We start from the raw sequence: 17,352 nt of genomic DNA, 5'->3' as shown, positions 1-17,352 counted from the left end.
TTGATTCTTTTTGTGGCAAAAAAAAGGTGGGGGGGGCTTTTCCTTTCACATTTGGCAACGTAGAGGAAATAAACTGATCAAATTAGAAATCGCGAGGCCAGTCTTTGGTGGAAGAAATGGATTCTCACAGCATTTAATATCATATTTGGACCATAAGCCCAGTGGGCCCCCTTTCACCTCCCTACTACTACATTCTTCTTCCTTGTTTTTGAGTTATGGGAAGCCTACACACTAAGTGTTGTACTTAGTTTGCCAATAGAGGAAACACAAATTACTCAACCTCTTCGGGATTTAGCTTCTTCATTTATTCAGTGAACAGGTTAAATTATATGATATACTTTCTTAGTTAGAACTTTGTTCAAAACTCCAAATTTTCCTTAATTCACTTTCCTCTTTTGTATAAAAGGACTTGGAAGATGACTCCTTGTTTTTGATGCTGTCATGGTGGCCCATTGCCCCCTTCACTTAGTTTTTTTGTTTGTTTTCAGGGAGGTTATGGTACAACAGATAAGGTTTCTGCTTTCTAAACTAAAACTCAGTTCCAATCCTGTCTCTCTGAGACTGTTTCTAGGTCAACATGATTGGGTTTTTGCTGGTTTCCAATCACACATTCTTAGATTTCTACAAACACATACCATTGTATTGACTCAGATTTGTAAGAGATTCCTTGTATTAATCAAGTAATGGCTTCAAAGCTCAACAGTTTAGTTTAGCCTTTTCTTATCAGCGTAGCTCTATCTAGTAGCATCTCACTGGTGTTGAAAGCTATAGTTTCTATTTTTAGGGCAACTTATTTCTCCCTGGTTGAATTCTTTCCATCTCTGGACCTGTACTTTGTCTTATACCCCAGCCTTTGATGAAAAACTGTTACAGTCCAGACAGACGTGCTGCCTAGGATATGCCTGGAAAACAGGTGCCAAGAAGAAAAGTGAAAGGCAAAAGAGAAACACCAGATGAGAAAAATGGGTTAGAGATTTCTTTCTGGACAACAAAGTAAAGATTTTTCTGAAGAAATGTGGATTCTGTTTGAGCCAACATTATTCTATCTGCATCACTGGAAAAATGTTAACACTCAATGTGAACTCCCTGAAACAGAAGTGAAACTACAGACTACTTATGTAATAGGGATTAAAAACTCCCAGAAAGATGGCAGACTTTACATTCTAAGAAATCAGGGCATTCTGTAGTGATAAACTGTCTCTGATTGACAATTTAAGTGACGGTTTCTTTAAAAAGAAAGAGTTTTAGAAATGTAGCGTAAGATTCTCCTGTCAATCTTGGAGGAACCCAGTTACCTGAGATTGGATTTTTTTTTTCACACGTTTTAATTTTAATTTATTATTAAAATGTTTTGTACTGAAATCAGTAATGCCCCCGTCTTTCCTACTGGGATTAAGTGGCTTAGTCTTGCTTTGATATATTATGATGAGTCAAAATACAAGGCAACTCCAAAATCAACTTAAATTTGTTTTCTTTTTTTTTTTGAAAGCAGGGTAAGAAGGAATTGCACTAACAATAGTTATTTCTGGTTGACTTTTACTTTCATTTCTTACTCTCCCATATTGAATTTTTAAAGTATCCTTCAATATGAAGTTTTCCAAGTTTATTAAATTAGTTGTAAAAGGATGTTTCTCAAGTTGAAGGTGCTTACCTTCATTAACTTCATCATTTTCTTTGTCTACTTGTGCTTTCAAAACATACCGCTTTATAAGTCTTTTCATTATCTGCTGTTGGGCCAAAAAAAAAAAAAATTGTATCACCAATGATACACATAAGTAATCTGGATCCTATTTCCCAAAGAGCCTTACATACCTGTAAAGCAAAGAACCCAGGGGAGAGAAGCTGTATGTAACTATTTACAGAAGACTCACCCAGATTTCAGAACCTCATCCCTTTTCACCTTGTACTGAGTTTTACTGAATGATCCACAAACATTGCCCTGACCCAGCCTTCATTCACCCTCACTGCCACCCCACTCCGGGGATGCAAGAAGCTTCGAAAGAAGTTAAGCTAAAAGACTTCAATTCATGGCTTCTCTTTCAAATAATGATTCTCTTTAAGGCGCATGGACACTAAATTATCATCTATAGATACCACCTTATTTCTCACTGTTTAAAAAATATATGTTCAATACGGAGAATTTGGAAAATACAGGGAACTAACCAATAAACGAAAATCATCAATGATCCCACCGTCCAAAGATAATCATTGCTGTTATTTTAGTGTATGTCTTTCCAATATCTTTAAATTTTGTATATATACTAATTACTATATGTATTACATTTTATGTTGTCTAAATACCATATATTCTGTTATATGTTTTCCTCTCATAGCGATATATGTTGTGAATATATTTCAAACTAAATAAATGCTCTTACAAGATAATTATTTACCATATGGAAAAAATTAAATTGGAGCCCTACTTCATACCATGCACAAAAAAAGGAACTCCACATGCATCTTAAATATGAAAGACAAGGCTTTTAAATCCTTTAAGAGGAAGTATAGGAGAATATATTTATAAATTCAGTGTACAACTGGATGTTTTTTAAACAAGATAAAAATTCTAATTATAGTATTTCTACTATAATTATAATTCTATTATAATTTCTACTTTTCAGATTTATAAACTCAACTTCATTACAATTAAAACTTCATTAAAACTTCTGTTAATAAAGGTACCATAAAGAAGGTAAAAAGGCAAGCCACACACTGGGAGAAAATATTGATGATACTTACAACTGGTAAAGAATTTGGATCCAAGATATATGAAGAACTTTAATAAGAAAAACTCAAATAATCCAATAGAAAAATGGGCAAAAGACAAACAGGCACTTCACTGAAATGGAACTGTGAATGGCCAACATGCATATAAAACAGTCTCAAAATCTTTTCTTGGGGAAATACAAATTACAATTAAAAGGAGATACATGGGGGTGGGGAGGGGAATTGGATGAAGGCAGTCAAATGGTACAAACTTCATTATAAGATAAATAAGTACTAGGGATGTAATGTACAACATGATAAATACAATTAACACTCTTTTATATTATATATGAAAGTTGGTAAGAGAGTAAATCCAAAGCGTTCTCATCACAAGAAAAAATTTTTTTTCCATTTGTTTAATTTTGTATCTATATGAGATGACTGATGTTCACTGAACTGATTATGATAATCATCTCATGATGTATGTAAGTCAAATCATTATGCTGTACACCTTAAACTTATACAGTGCTGTATGTTAATTATATCTCAATAAAACTGGAAAAAAGGAAAAAAGTGATACAATTTTATATCTGAAAAGGGAAAAGTTAATAAATCTTATAATGCCAAGTGTTGGAAAGGATATGGATCAATGGGACTTTTGTACTTCACTGGCATGAGTACAAGTACAGTAGAGCACTTTGAAAAACAAGTCGGCATCATCTTTTTGTAATTGAAGTACAGCTGATTTACAATATTATATTAGTTTCAGGTGTACAACACAGTGATTCAATATTCTTATAGAGTACACTGCATTTAAAGTTATTATAAAACAATGGCTATCTTTCCCTCTGCCGTACAATATATCCTTGCCGCTTATTTTATTCATAGTAGTCTGTACCTCTTAATCCCCTACCAATTTGGCATTATCTTTTAAAGTTGGACACTTGCATATCCTTTCACTCAGAAAGGCCACTCCTTGGTATAGGCCCTAGAGAAACTTAGCACATGTGGACCAAGAGACAGACATAGACAAGGTTTATAGCAATCTTGTCTGAGACAGCAAAAAACCTGGAAACAGTCCAAACAAATACCAACAGAAGAATAGACAAGTAAATCATGGTATGTTACACAGTGTAATGTCATTCTGTTCACTCATGAAATTAATTAATGCAATTAATGAACCATGGCCACACACAACAGTATGGATGAATCTTAGAAGCATAAATGTTGAATGACAAATTCAAGTTGCAGACTTCACAAAGTATGAAACTATCCTTCTAAGGTTACTAAATAAAAGTAAATCCACAAAATGCATTTTTAGGACTATCTATATTTGTGATAAACCTATATTTGAAAAGAAAGCCAAAGCCAGAGGATGAGAAACCCAGACTTCCAGATAGTGACTACCCCTTAGGTGGAGGCAAGGGTGTGGCCTAGGGAGGGACACCCATGCAGAGGCAGTGGACAGATAATGTTATCCCTCTCACGGAAGTGGTGGCTTCCTAGGTATGCATGTAATTATACTTCATAATTGACGTGCTGCACATATTCTTGTGCATATATCAAGCATTAAAAAGACAATAAAGAAAAGAAAAAAAGTTCTAACTGAAATGCAGATATAGTGAGGGTGGAAAATGTACCTCAGTTTTAAGAAAGTATGAATTATGAACCAAAGTGACCTACTAGATGCCAAGGTCAAGTAAAAAGGAGAAATCTAGGATAATTCAAAATGTCTGTCTCAGAGAATAATGACAGATTGAGAGGGAGCCCATGCTATCAAAAAGGAAAAGCCCATTTATCAGTCATAATAAAATATGTATAAAACTTGTTGAGTTGTGTGGAATCTGGACCCCAGGACAGACCTTAGGCAGGACTTTAGGCAGGACCTTAGGCAGGACTCATTCATTCATTCACCAAATATTTTTAGTGAGCGCCAGCTCTGTGCCAGGTACCATACTAGGCACTGGAGATGCAATAGTGAATACAATCCCTGCTCCAACGAAACCTCACTGGGACAGTTCACTGTGGGTGGGATATAATTAAGTTTTGGGGACAATGCCGGCATATTCCTATAGAAAGAAAAAACAACGAAGTGTTTATCAGTGAAAAGCAGCTTGAAAGGCGGTAATACAAATCAGTGGGAAAGAAAAGACTGCTCAACAAATAGGGCCTAGACAATGGACTATCCTTACAGGGAAAGTTAAAATTAGACCTTCCTCACACCATATATTAAAGAAGAGAGCCAAATGGACGAAAAATCTAAATGTGAAAAGCAAAAACTTTGAAAGGAATATGGTAATGTTTCTTGAGAAAGCTAACAGAAAGGATAAGCCATAAGGAAAATGTTGATACATCTGACCATATTAGGACAATTTAAAACTTTCATACAAGGAAGAATATCAATAACATGTAATCTTATGTCAGATGGGATTTTTCCTGCTGTCCTGGAATTGTTGATAAACCCAAGACTGATGAAAAAGGATGCTAAGTACCAGGTCAGCCACCATGGTCTAAGACCACGTTGGTCCCTGCAGCTGGAGCCATCCACCTCCCCTCAGGGCTTACTGAGACTCACTAGATCAGTATTGAACTTACCAACTACTTTCTCCTCACCTCACATTAGGAAAGAGAGTGAGACACGGGAGGGATCATGGGCTTTGCGGGGAGAGAGGTCATTCTCTCCCTTACCTGTGTGGAAGGGAGAAGGTGCAGCCCGCCTCCTAGAAGCGAAGGGAAGAAGGAAATCCAAGGCAATGTAAAGTTTAGGGTTGCCTGTACGAAAGGGAGCGTGGCATCCTGCTTCCAATTAGATGGCTGTTCTAGCAGGCTTGCTGGCCTGATCCTGGTAATTTAGTCAGAAAGGAAAAAGAACTGTGATAAGAGAGGAACAGCCATTGGGTCAACCTGTACTCTCAATATTTGACAAACAGAGACAAATGTCCACTATGTTGGGTGGAATACACATCAGTGGGAAACGATAATCTTTTCAATAAATGGGGCTTGGACAATGGGCTCTCCTTATGGGAAAGGTGAAAATTAGAGCCACACCTCAAGTGAGAGCCAGATCTCTGCATCAGGGAGCTGTGCATCGCCTTCTCAAACCCTTTAAACGTGCCCCCGCCCAGTTAGACAGGTAGCAGTTTGGTGACGGCCACAAGCAGGACATCAGGATTTGATCAGTGTTAGAGCACTAGTGACGAACAACAAGGAAGAGACTGCAACCTGCAGTTAACTCAAGGGAAAAATGTTTACCTTTCAGCTTCTTCCCCTTGCCTCTCCACATAGCACAGGATGAACACCTAGAAGAGCTAACAGGAGGAGGTGTGGACAAAGCAGACCACAGCCTTCAGCCACTGGAATCACCTTCAGAGGTTTAGCTTGTGCTATAGGAGTGAGGAGAAGAGTGCTAGATTGATTTGGAGAGGTTTTCTTTCTTTCTTTCTTTCTTTCTTTTTCTTTCTTTCTTTCTTTCTTTCTTTCTTTCTTTCTTTCTTTCTTTCTTTCTTTCTTTCTTTCTTTTTCTCTCTCTCTCTCAATAATTTTTATTTATTTACTTATTTATTTACTTATTTTTGGCCCTGCAGCATGGCCTGCAGGATCTTAGTTCCCCCACCAGGGACTGAACCCCGGCCCTCAGCAGTGAAAGCACCAAGTTCTAACCACTGACTGCCAGGGAATTCTCAAGTTTCAAAATAAACATAACTATCTCTTTAATTACAAACATGAGACTTTCTAATAACCCAAAGTCACTGGAAAGTTATGGAGCCTTGACAAGGTGTTGTAAAGGGCTCCTCCATTCAGTGGAAAAGAAAAGTTCAAAAGAAGACAGTTAGTGGGAAATTATTGAAAACAAAGTCACTTTCATACATTCACAGGCTGCGACTCCTTAGTGAACCATTACATGAAGTTAAAAGACAAACCAAAGAGGGAGACAGGCTGCTTGCAAAACATACTGACCAAGGATCAGTATCCAGGACATGATAGAATTTTGACAAGTCACTAAGGTAAAGACAAACAGCCAAGTAGAATTAGGAAAAAGAATTTAAATTCACAAGAAAGGAAAACTGAATGACCAACAAATGTATGAAAAGATGTTCAATCTCATTGGTAATCAGAGAAGAGTACATTTAAAAAATTAATACCAATTCACACATATACGTTTGGCAAACGTTTTTTCTTTTGAAAAAAATTCAAACGCACAGAAAAGTTGAAAGGAAAATAAAGGGACTTCAGACTTTTCACCTTGATTCACGAATGTTAGAAATTTGCCACATTTGCTTATCTTGCTCCCTGTGTCTATTATGATTATATTGCTAAAGCATTTGAAAATAATTTTCAGACATCATGTCATTTTATCCCTAAATATTTCCATGAGTATTTTCTAAGAATGTTCTCTTATATAACCATGCTACAATGATCAAACTTTAGAAAAATTAACATGGATCAAACTGTCTCATTTTCCCAATCAAGGATCACATGTTGCTTTTAGATGTCATGTATCTTCAGTCTCCTTTAATCTGGAACAGCTCCTTGGCCTTTCCTTATCTTTCATGATGCTGACGTTTTTGAAGTATAAAGGGAAGTTGTTTTGTAGTTTGCAAAATTTAAAAATTCTGATGATACCAAGTTCTTGTGAGAATATTGGGAAACTCTTATACCCTGTTACTGGAAATAGAAATTGATATTACCACTCCCAGGTACACAACCCGGAAAAACACTTACAAATGTGCAAAAGGAGACATTTACTAGAATGTTCAATACAGCATTATTTATAATAGGCAAAAATGGAAAATAAGCTAAATTTTCATCAACAGAGGAATAAACAAAAATTGTGTATTCATACAATGGGATATTATAGAACAGTTAGAATGAAAAACAAGACATATGTGTATCAATATAGATAATTCTCAAAAATATAAAGATAAGTGAAAAAACGAGAATATGTAATGTTATTTATATATATTTCAAAACCACATAAAACTAGTATCAATACATAATGGTATGAATATACTTATGTAAATAATAAAGTATACGTGGGAAGAACATACTAGAACTTCAAGATAGTGAAGATCTCTGGGGAGGGATGAAAGCCAATGTAACAGAGTAGGGGTATTTTAGTTGTATCAAAATTTCCTTACAAAAAAGATCCGAAAAGAATATGGCAAAATGTTAATATTTATTAAAGTAAGATGGTAGTGACATAGATGTCCAACAGGACATTTTGTGATACCTTTCTGTGTTTGAAATAGTCCATAATCAAAATTTAAAATATAATAAAATAAAAACAATTAAAATACTCTTATAAATAGGTTTTTAATGCTGCCTAGCAAATCGATGTGCCTCGCTAGCCTGGGCATTCATTCCATCTTCAGTAGCCAACAGTCATTCAGTCATGATAAACAAATATTTTTCACTTTTACAAACAAAGCTGTAAAAACTTCATGTTGTAAAGAAACTGAGAATAACTCAGGGCTTATAAGGGTCTTATTTAGTACCATTCAGAAGTGCATTATTTAGAAATACTATCTCCAGAAAAAATGAAACTTCTAAAAATGGAAATGAGGCAGAAGTTTGGAGTAAAAAACTTAGGAATTTGAGGGGCTTCCCTGGTGGCGTAGTGGTTGAGAGTCCGCCTGCCGATGCAGGGGACGCGGGTTCGTGCCCTGGTCCGGGAGGATCCCACATGCCGCAGAGCGGCTGGGCCTGTGAGCCATGGTCGCTGAGCCTGCGCATCCGGAGCCTGTGCTCCGCAACGGGAGAGGCCACAACAGTGAGAGGCCTGCGTACCACAAAAAAAAAAAAAAAAAAAAAAAAACCCTATGAATTTGAATGTAGGCCTTTATTTACTAGCTGAGTGAATTAAAGGTGCTTAAACTCTTTAAGCTTCCATTTCCTCATTTATAAAATGGGGGTAATAAAACTCAACTAATAAGTTGTACAGATTAAATAATCAAATGCATGTAAAAAGCATAGTTCCTGCTTAGAAAAGGACAGCTCTTGTTGGTATTACTTATAAAGTTTGAGGACTAAGATACTGCTACCCATATTCCCTAGCATAATACTCTAAAACATTTATGTAACATTATCCAAAACCACACTTAGAAAGTCTATGAAAACTTACATTTACTGCCAGAAGGGACAATAACAGGAAAATAAAATATTTTAAACATTCATATAGTGTTCAAGTTCCCTAGAAATATCCTGAACAAAACTATTCAGATTAAATTCCCTCATTGAAGGGAAAAGAAGAGGGCATATTCATCTCCATTTCATCTTTAACCCACAGGGAAAATGGTAGTTATAGGCTTAAATTTTTCCCTTCAAAATTTGATGTGTTTTAAGCTTTCCGTGCATCCCACAAAAATGTTCACCTTAATATTTATAGCTTAAATATACTTTTCTACCACTGCACCAAGTTGGAGTCTCTCTAAAAGGCAAGAAGACACCTGCTATTGGGCTGAAATCAGTTTCCCCACCTATGACACTACCTGGTAATAGTCCATCCCTTAGTTCACGTTGGAAAGATAACTGATGTGAATTCCAAAATGATTTGCAGCTCAGAGAAGGTGCAAAGTTTAGCCATTTCCATTCTATTAGGTAGCTTGTCTGGTGAGCCCAAGGCAGTATTGTATAGCAGTTGAGGAAGTGGGCTACAAGGACAAATAGCTTGGACTTGAGTGTGTTTTGAGCTATTTACAAACAATCAAATCTTGGTGACAATCTGTGTAGTGGAAATGTTAGCATCTATCTTATAAAAGATAATACAAGTTAATTACATAGAAGGTGCTCAATTAATGTAACTATTATTCTTATTATCATTTATGTTTCTTTTATAAAGAAAATTTTGATTAACCCATCTTAATAATGCTGGTACTATAGGCAAAGATCATGAAACTTGTGAGTAATAAGTAAAAGTATCATTTAAAATATTATCTTTACCTCAATTTCTGATGGATTCTTTAATCAAAGCCAGTACCACAAATTAAATCGATCAATAACAGAATCATCTTCTTTCCCTCTTGGTCAAATTGCTAACTAATGCAACAGAAGTCTATAAATTAACTTCCACATTCCACATACCTCCAGAAATTATCCATATTTCTCAATATGAGCATGTGAGTCACTGTTTAAGGAAGACATTGTAATATTATTGAGTGGACTATGGATTTCCTCTATCCAAGGTGTGGAAAGCTTGGTCCTAGTTACCTCAAACATTATCTCCTGCAAACAAATCCAAGTTCATTTCTCAGCCCTCCATTAAGACTGGGAGAAGGAATGAGATTCGGATGGTTGCATATGTGTGCATGCCCTGCCTTTCCAGAAAGCATCAAAGCTTTTCTTTGCACATGCTTATTTTTTACTGATTCAAATTCAACTAACAATTGTTAAGTAATCTATCAGATACTTTTACATTTATTTCCTCATTTACTCCTACAGAGAAACCAAATTTGACTGACATTGGCAGATTCTATAATCTGAATTTTAGCAACCTATAAAGTGTGACTATAAGGTAATAAGATTGATTTGGACAAACACAAAGAACTTGGAAGTAGAGAGCAGAATTTTAGGGAGGGAAGGGTCCTTGGAAATCATGTGTTTTTCATTTTTTCTTACCACTCATTGTGACATACATACCCTGACAGATCACCATTGCACAGCCTCTGAATAAACATCTGTGATTCAGACCCTGCTACTTTTTCCAGACAGTTGGTTTGGTCTATTTTTGGACAATTGTAGCTGTTAAAAAATTCCTTTGTATTGAGTCAAAACCTGCTTCATTGTACTTTCTAACTACTGGTCCAAGTTTTGTTCTTTGGAGAAACAGAGAATAGATTTCCGTCTTCTTCTACTTGATCAGCTTTCAAATATTTTCCTCCTCTGGGTTTCCCTGGGTTCCCATACCATTTTATTTATATCTCACTTATACCACATAGCCATATCCCAAGGTTGTATGAACGTTCACCTACTTTTTTCTTTCCTTCCCTTCCTTCCACCTCCATGCTGCCCTTCCACTCCAGTGGAGAGATACTTGAAGCCATGGACTGTATATTTGTAGTCTTACAACATAAGACCATGCATAACAGAGGATATCCTGAATGGGTCATGAAGCTTAAGGTGAATTCCTTATATTACCATGTACTTCCAGTAAAATCAAGACTACATGAATTAGATCAGAGACCATCATGTGGGCCGAAGACAGTCTAACACTATCTGAGCCAGAGGTGTTCCCAAGCCAAAGAAGGTTGTTAAAGCAGAGCTGCCACAGAAGAGAGCAGAGAGATAAGAACCTACAGCCCAGCTTTTGTGGAGGCTTACAATATATTCTCATTTCTCAAGGTCATATTAGCATATCTATGTACTTTTAACTTGAATTAACACAGGTATTCATGAGCAGAATTCAATCATAGCTATCCCTCCAAGTCTTTATGTTCTACAGAAAAATCATTCCCAGTTTTTCAAAAAAATTCTTTATATACATAAAAATTACCTCTGCATGCTTGTAATAATTAATGTTAATATAAATAATACTGCCATTAATTAAGGCACCTAAAAATTTTTCCTTTGTTGCCCTTTGAGACACATCTGAATCTCTTGTCTTTGAAGTAATTGTCATGGAGAGGAAACATTCATTTGAATGTAAAACATGTAAGATGATGACCTGATTGGTGATGGCCACATATTTTTTGAAGGTGGATGTAACTTTTTTTTTGCCGAGCCCTGCGGCTTGTGGGATCCTAGTTCCCCAACCAGGGATCAAACCTGCGCCCCCTGCAGTGGAAGCGCAGAATCTTAACCACTGAACCGCCAGGGAAGTCCCAGGATGTGATTATTTTTGAAAAAATGTGAAGTCAGATGGCACTGTCTTGTTAATAAGGTGAATGATTAGCTGAGTTCAGGACTGAGAAAGTAACAAAGCACTTTTTTGTGTCTTATAAACTAATTATAGACGTAACTGTTTAGAGATATTCCAGAAATATTCTGATCTGTGATATAAACCATTAGAATTAGTGTATTCCAAAGGTCACCCCTTTGAAGGAAAAATCCCCATTTAGCAGATTAAGATTTGGAATTTCTTTAAGGTAAATCACATAATCATACTACATGAAACAAAAATTCATAACAAATAAACCAATTGTTATCACTCATGGAGTTCATAACAGGTAGATTTTTATCTAAATGTAATCAAGACATTTATATGAAGTTTGGGGTATATATGGATGATTGAGACTTTTTCCCTCAGTTTCTCTTTTTCTGCTATCACTTTTGGGGAGCTACAGAAGACTATGCCACAGGCACAGGGAATTCTTCTCTTTAGAAAATACGAAATATACAGGATTCTGGAGTCTCTAGGCATTTAGCAAGGATCATCTCATGCGGAGGCATAGCCATTTTCAATTTAACAATATACTTAGAAGTTTCTCCACTTCTTCCAAATCACTCAAAAGCAATAAGGAGAATAGGAAACAGAAACACTAACTCCCTCATTAATGAGACTTAAAGGAATCCATATTCTTTTTTAGAAAGGTTATATGTAAAGGTCAAATGGGGATATGGAGAAATGCCAAGAGCAGACATTCATGGCTGAGAATGTCCTTGACCTTTTGATACAAAGGCTACAGAAGCTTAGAATTATAGGGCTGAAGGAGAAATTATAAAGAAAAGCCATAATTGCTAGAAGTACTTTGTGAGTGAGGTGGAGAGGGAGAGTCTGCCTTGTGAACAATCCTGCAGTGCTATTTTTGACAAGAGATAATAAAGAATAAGTTGAACTCACATACACAATGCTGTGCCTAAAGGCAAATTCCTACTAGTCTGGGACGGGCGCCCTGGAATTCTCTGGCCCGACTCCAACCTCCTGAAACCAGCTGGTCCGAGAAGAACTTACTTCATTCAAAACTGAGTAATAGTCAGTAAGGAATCTATAAAACATATACACTAAGACAGTCCAAGGAAAAAAGGAAACTAACAAATAGCAAATAGAGAACACTCACTAGAAAAATACTAAAGAAGAGATGAAAACACATAACACCATTATTGAAACATAATCTTTTAAAAATAGGGACCAATCATGTCTTCAAAATAAGAGCACAAGGAAAATATGGTAAGTCAAAGTAGGAAATGATATATAAGTTGGAAAATCTCAAGAAGAGGAGGAAGAAAAAAATTAAATCATCACAGAAATGAAAGATATATTTGAAGCAGCACATATGAAGACAGACAGGAATAAAAGACAGGATGGGAAAAAAAGGAGCCAAAGAGAGAAATGGATGAAAAATTCAAAAGGAATAGAGAAAAAAAGATTCAGCAGGCATCTAATTGGTATCTCTGAAGATGAGACCTCAAATAATGGAACAGAAAAAATATTTCAAGGTATAATTCAAGGAAATTTTTCAGAAATAAAAGAAGACTTGAATGTACAATTTGAAAGGACATACTCCATGCTAGGAAAAATTCATGCAGATCCACCTACAGAACAATCAATTGCAAGTTATTGGATTCAAAAGATAAACAAAGAAAATTTGGGCATTCAAATCAAAATCTCAGGTCAACTATATGAGAGAAATAATCAGGCTGGCCTCAAACTTTTCCATATCAACATTCCATTCTAGGAGCATTGGAGCAATGTTTACAAATACATCAAGAAAATAAAGTCATATCTAAGAATTTTACAGCTAGTTAATATGAATATATAGAAAATAGGAAACAGTTTAGGACATGAAATAACTCAGAGAACGTAGTTCCCATGAGCTCTTTTTTTTTTTTTTTTTTTTTCCCGGTACGCGGGCCTCTCACTGTTGTGGCCTCTCCCATTGCGGAGCGCAGGCTCAGCAGCCATGGCTCATGGGCCCAGATGCTCCGGGGCATGTGGGATCTTCCCGGACCGGGGCACGAACCCGTGTCCCCTGCATCGGCAGGCGGACTCTCAACCACTGCGCCACCAGGGAAGTCCCCCCATGAGCTCTTTTTGAAGAAACTGGAGGAAGACAAACTTTACCTGACAAAGAGATTAATGGAAAATTAAGGCCAAAAGACTGGTGGTGAGTACTGACTGTTTAGCTGTGGGACTAAAACTAAAACAAATGTGAATTATAATCTTACAAGGTAGTGAAGGGGATCAGAAAATATCACCCTCAGATATATCACTTTGACATAGTTTTACTTTGAGCTGAAGGCAATTAAGAAGCAGAAGACACAGAAGGAGCTCACTGCCTTCTTCCCAACTGCCCAAGAACAGGACATAAATTTCCCTTTGTGAAGGTCTTCCCCCTCCCCTCTCCCATACCAAGAGGAAGAGAAACAAGCATCACCACTAGAAACAGAAAGTTGGCTCAGAGATGGCTCTGCACAAACACAAACCTTACTACAATAACCCTAATCTTCCATTAATTTCCCCATATATATACTCACGTTCCCACAATTTACCACCCCTGGGAGCCCAAAGACATCCTCTTTCCTTTGTCTTGTCACTTCTCCACAATTCATTGCCCTTTTTAGGATGATATATAAGCCTCAATTTCTAACTACCCCTTTGAGTTACTCACCACAAAATTCTCCCATGTGTTTGCACTTTGCATGCATAAATAAACTCTGTTTTTTTTTTTTCTTCTGTTAATCTGCCTTTTGTTAGTTTAATTCACAGGCCCCAGCTACAGAACCTAATGGGTAGAGGAAAGGTTTTTTTGTTCCACCCCTACAATTCTAATGATTTAACTAGCAAAAGCTGGGAGGAGGAGGGGAAAATGGTGAAAAATAAAATAAATATACTGATTTTTTCATATTTTATAGCTGGAGGGTCAAAAGATAAAACTTGAAACTTATAAATCAAATAACAGATATAAGTATGTGTAAAGCACGAAGACAAATAATATAATCCACTTTGGCAGAGACTGCCAATTCTCTTCCCTGGTTTTTTAGCTCAGCACACGGCCACTAGGAATTAAGACTTATTTTGTAGCCTCCATTGCAGACATGCTGTTTGTGTAACTTTACAGAATTTCCTTACAGGAAGGAGGCATTTTTCTTCCCTATCACTGTCTGACTATATTTTGGAATGCAGATATAATAGCCAGAGCTCCAGTAGCTTTCTTGGACTGTAAGATCATGTTAGAATGAAAGCCAATCATGACAGAGTAATATTATAGAAACAGCCTGGGACCCTGACAGTGGTGGGTACCATACCAGCCCTGGAATGACCACCTCCAGAATTCTTGAAGAGAAGAGAGAAGCACATTTCTATGTTCTTTCAGCTATTAGTGGTTGGTATTTGGTGGTTCTGTGTGATTTGCACCACTTAATCCTAATTAATATGAACACTCTGAGGACTACTTTAAAGTGATATTGGGTACACGAATGAAGATCTGAACAAATGGAAAGGTGTGTCATATTCTTGAAAAGGAAGACACAACATTATAAAGATGTCAATTCTTCTTAAGCTAACACAACCCGTAAAATACCAACAGAATATTTTGCAAATTATACAAGCTGACTCTAAAGTTTAAGGAGAAAAATAAACAAGAAAGAATAACCAGGAAAATTATGCAAAATAATTTGAGTAAGAGTCTCTTCAAGTAAGAGTCTTGAAGTAAGGACATATGTATGTGTTTCTGTGTATTTTGTTTGATTTTGTTTTAAACTATAGTAATTAAAACAATATGGTTCTATAGCATATTGAAAGCCCAGAAATAAATCTAAGTAGATATGGGAACTTAGTAAATGATAAAAGTGATATTTCAAATCAATAGAGAAGACAGATTATTCAACACACCCAGTTCTGTAATCATCTGGAAAAAAAATATATTTGGATCCCCATCCACACATTGCATCAAACTATATTCTACACAGATCAAATATTATCATGTAAAAAGTGAAACCGTTAGTGTACCAAGGAAAATATGGGTAAAACATTTCTTAAATATCCTCATATAGGAGAGGAGCTTTTGAAATAGGACACAAAATCTGAAGCCATAAACAATTTGTAATGTTGACTACACACAATTCTAAACGGTTGGGAAAAAATACCCACAAATATTAAAAAGACACACAACAAACTGGGGGAAAAATTCTCAACTCCTATCACAGATAAAGGGCTGATTTTCTTAAAATTAATTCTTAATTCTTAAAAGAATTCTTAATTCTTAAAAGAATTCTTCCTAATTTATAACAAAGAGCCCATCAAGAAAAGCAAATAAATATTGGGTCTTAAGCATATAGAAAACTAAGTCTAAAAAGATGGTCAAATTCATTCATTACAAAGAATGCAAAGTAAAATGTGACACTGTGGTCTCATTTTCACCTATCAATTTGGACAAGACAAAAACCTTTGGTAACATACTATTGGTATATTAAGGAGGAAACGGGCACTCTTGTACGTTTATTGTTAAGAATATAAACCGGGCTCAGACGCCGGCCGAAGCCCTCGATGGCGCACTCGGGAGCAGAGAAGGTGAGTGTCCAGCGCCCCACATGACTCAGACCCCAAGCCCGGCCCTCAGGTGACTGCACCTGACTGGGAAGCCCCTGACAGGAGGCCACCGCTCAGGCATCTCTGGGACCTGAGGAAAGGAGCCCCAGGACAGGACGCCCGGCCCTCAGGTGACTCTGTGACAGGACGGCTGCCCGAGGAGTGAACTTCCATTTTGGAGAGGGGCCCACATGTGAGGGAATAGCAGATGGTCTCTATCAGCTGAGGGCTTGAGCTCAACAACCAAAAGGAAGCGAATTCCAACAACAACCATGTGCCTGCTAGAGGATCTGGAGCCTTAAATGAGTCTCCAGTCCTGACCAGCAGCTCCCGTGCAGCCTCCTGTGTGAGGCCCCGAGCAGAGGACCCAGCTCACCTGCACAGGTACCCACAAAGAAACGGTATCCTGGCAAAATGAGGCAGGAGCAAAAGAGTTGAACATGCATGAAAAGGAAAGTGACTCATAGTCCCTTCAGTCTAGTATAAAACGGGAAAATTGTTACAATCATTTGAAGACCCAAGAGGATGATAAAAGGCACACTATCAGTAGAGAACTGTTTACTCATGAGAAACTGCTACCGTGTAGGGGAAGGATAATAAACATGACTTGGTCGTCTAAGAGCACTCAAGTACTTCCACCCAACCTCGGACAGAGTTAAAGACAGCTTCTTTGTGGCTGGCAGAGAAAACCAAGCAGCTTCACTGGCGAGAGAATTCTAAGGGAGGAGGAGAAGGAGAGTAGCAGGAAGGAAAACAGACATCAAGAGGGTCTTGGTGCTCTGGCCTGGTGTCAGGCCTGAGCCTCTAAGGTGGAAGAGCCGAGTTCAGGACACTGGACCACCAGAGACCTCCCAGCCCCATGTAAGATCAACTGACGAGAGCTCTATAAAGAGACCTCCATCTCAACACTAAGACCCAGCTCCACTGAACGGCCAGCAAACTCCAGCGCTGGATGTCCCATGCCAAAAAACTAGCAGGACAGGAACACAACACCACCCATTAGCAGAGAGGCTGCCTAAATTAATACTAAGTTCACAGACACCCCAAAACACACCACCAGACGTGGATCTGCCCACCAGAAAGACAAGATCCAGCCCCACCCACCAGAACACAGGCACCAGTCCCTTCCACCAGGAAGCCCAGACAAGCCACTGAACCAATCTTAGCCACTGGGGGCAGACACC

The 17,352-nt window shown here is 37.4% G+C and overlaps 1 protein-coding gene across 3 annotated transcripts in view; it reads right to left on the bottom strand.

Moving 5' to 3' along the window:
- The window catches only part of TRPC3 (transient receptor potential cation channel subfamily C member 3), a 79,699-nt gene that overhangs the window by 2,732 nt on the left and 59,615 nt on the right, over window positions 1-17,352 (bottom strand). For 2 of the 3 annotated variants that reach the window (XM_030863933.2, XM_060298734.1), the window contains one exon: window positions 1,652-1,727. In XM_030863933.2, coding sequence (XP_030719793.1) covers window positions 1,652-1,727 — 76 coding nt within the window. The remainder of the gene's footprint in view (window positions 1-1,651; window positions 1,728-17,352) is intronic. The other variant, XM_060298733.1, reaches the window with a different exon arrangement.

This window comes from Globicephala melas, chromosome 5 (genome assembly GCF_963455315.2).
Source record: "Globicephala melas chromosome 5, mGloMel1.2, whole genome shotgun sequence".
NCBI classification, from domain to species: domain Eukaryota; kingdom Metazoa; phylum Chordata; class Mammalia; order Artiodactyla; family Delphinidae; genus Globicephala; species Globicephala melas.
The sequence above is the reverse complement of the archived record's forward strand: the minus strand, read 5'-3'. Positions and strand labels throughout refer to the sequence as shown.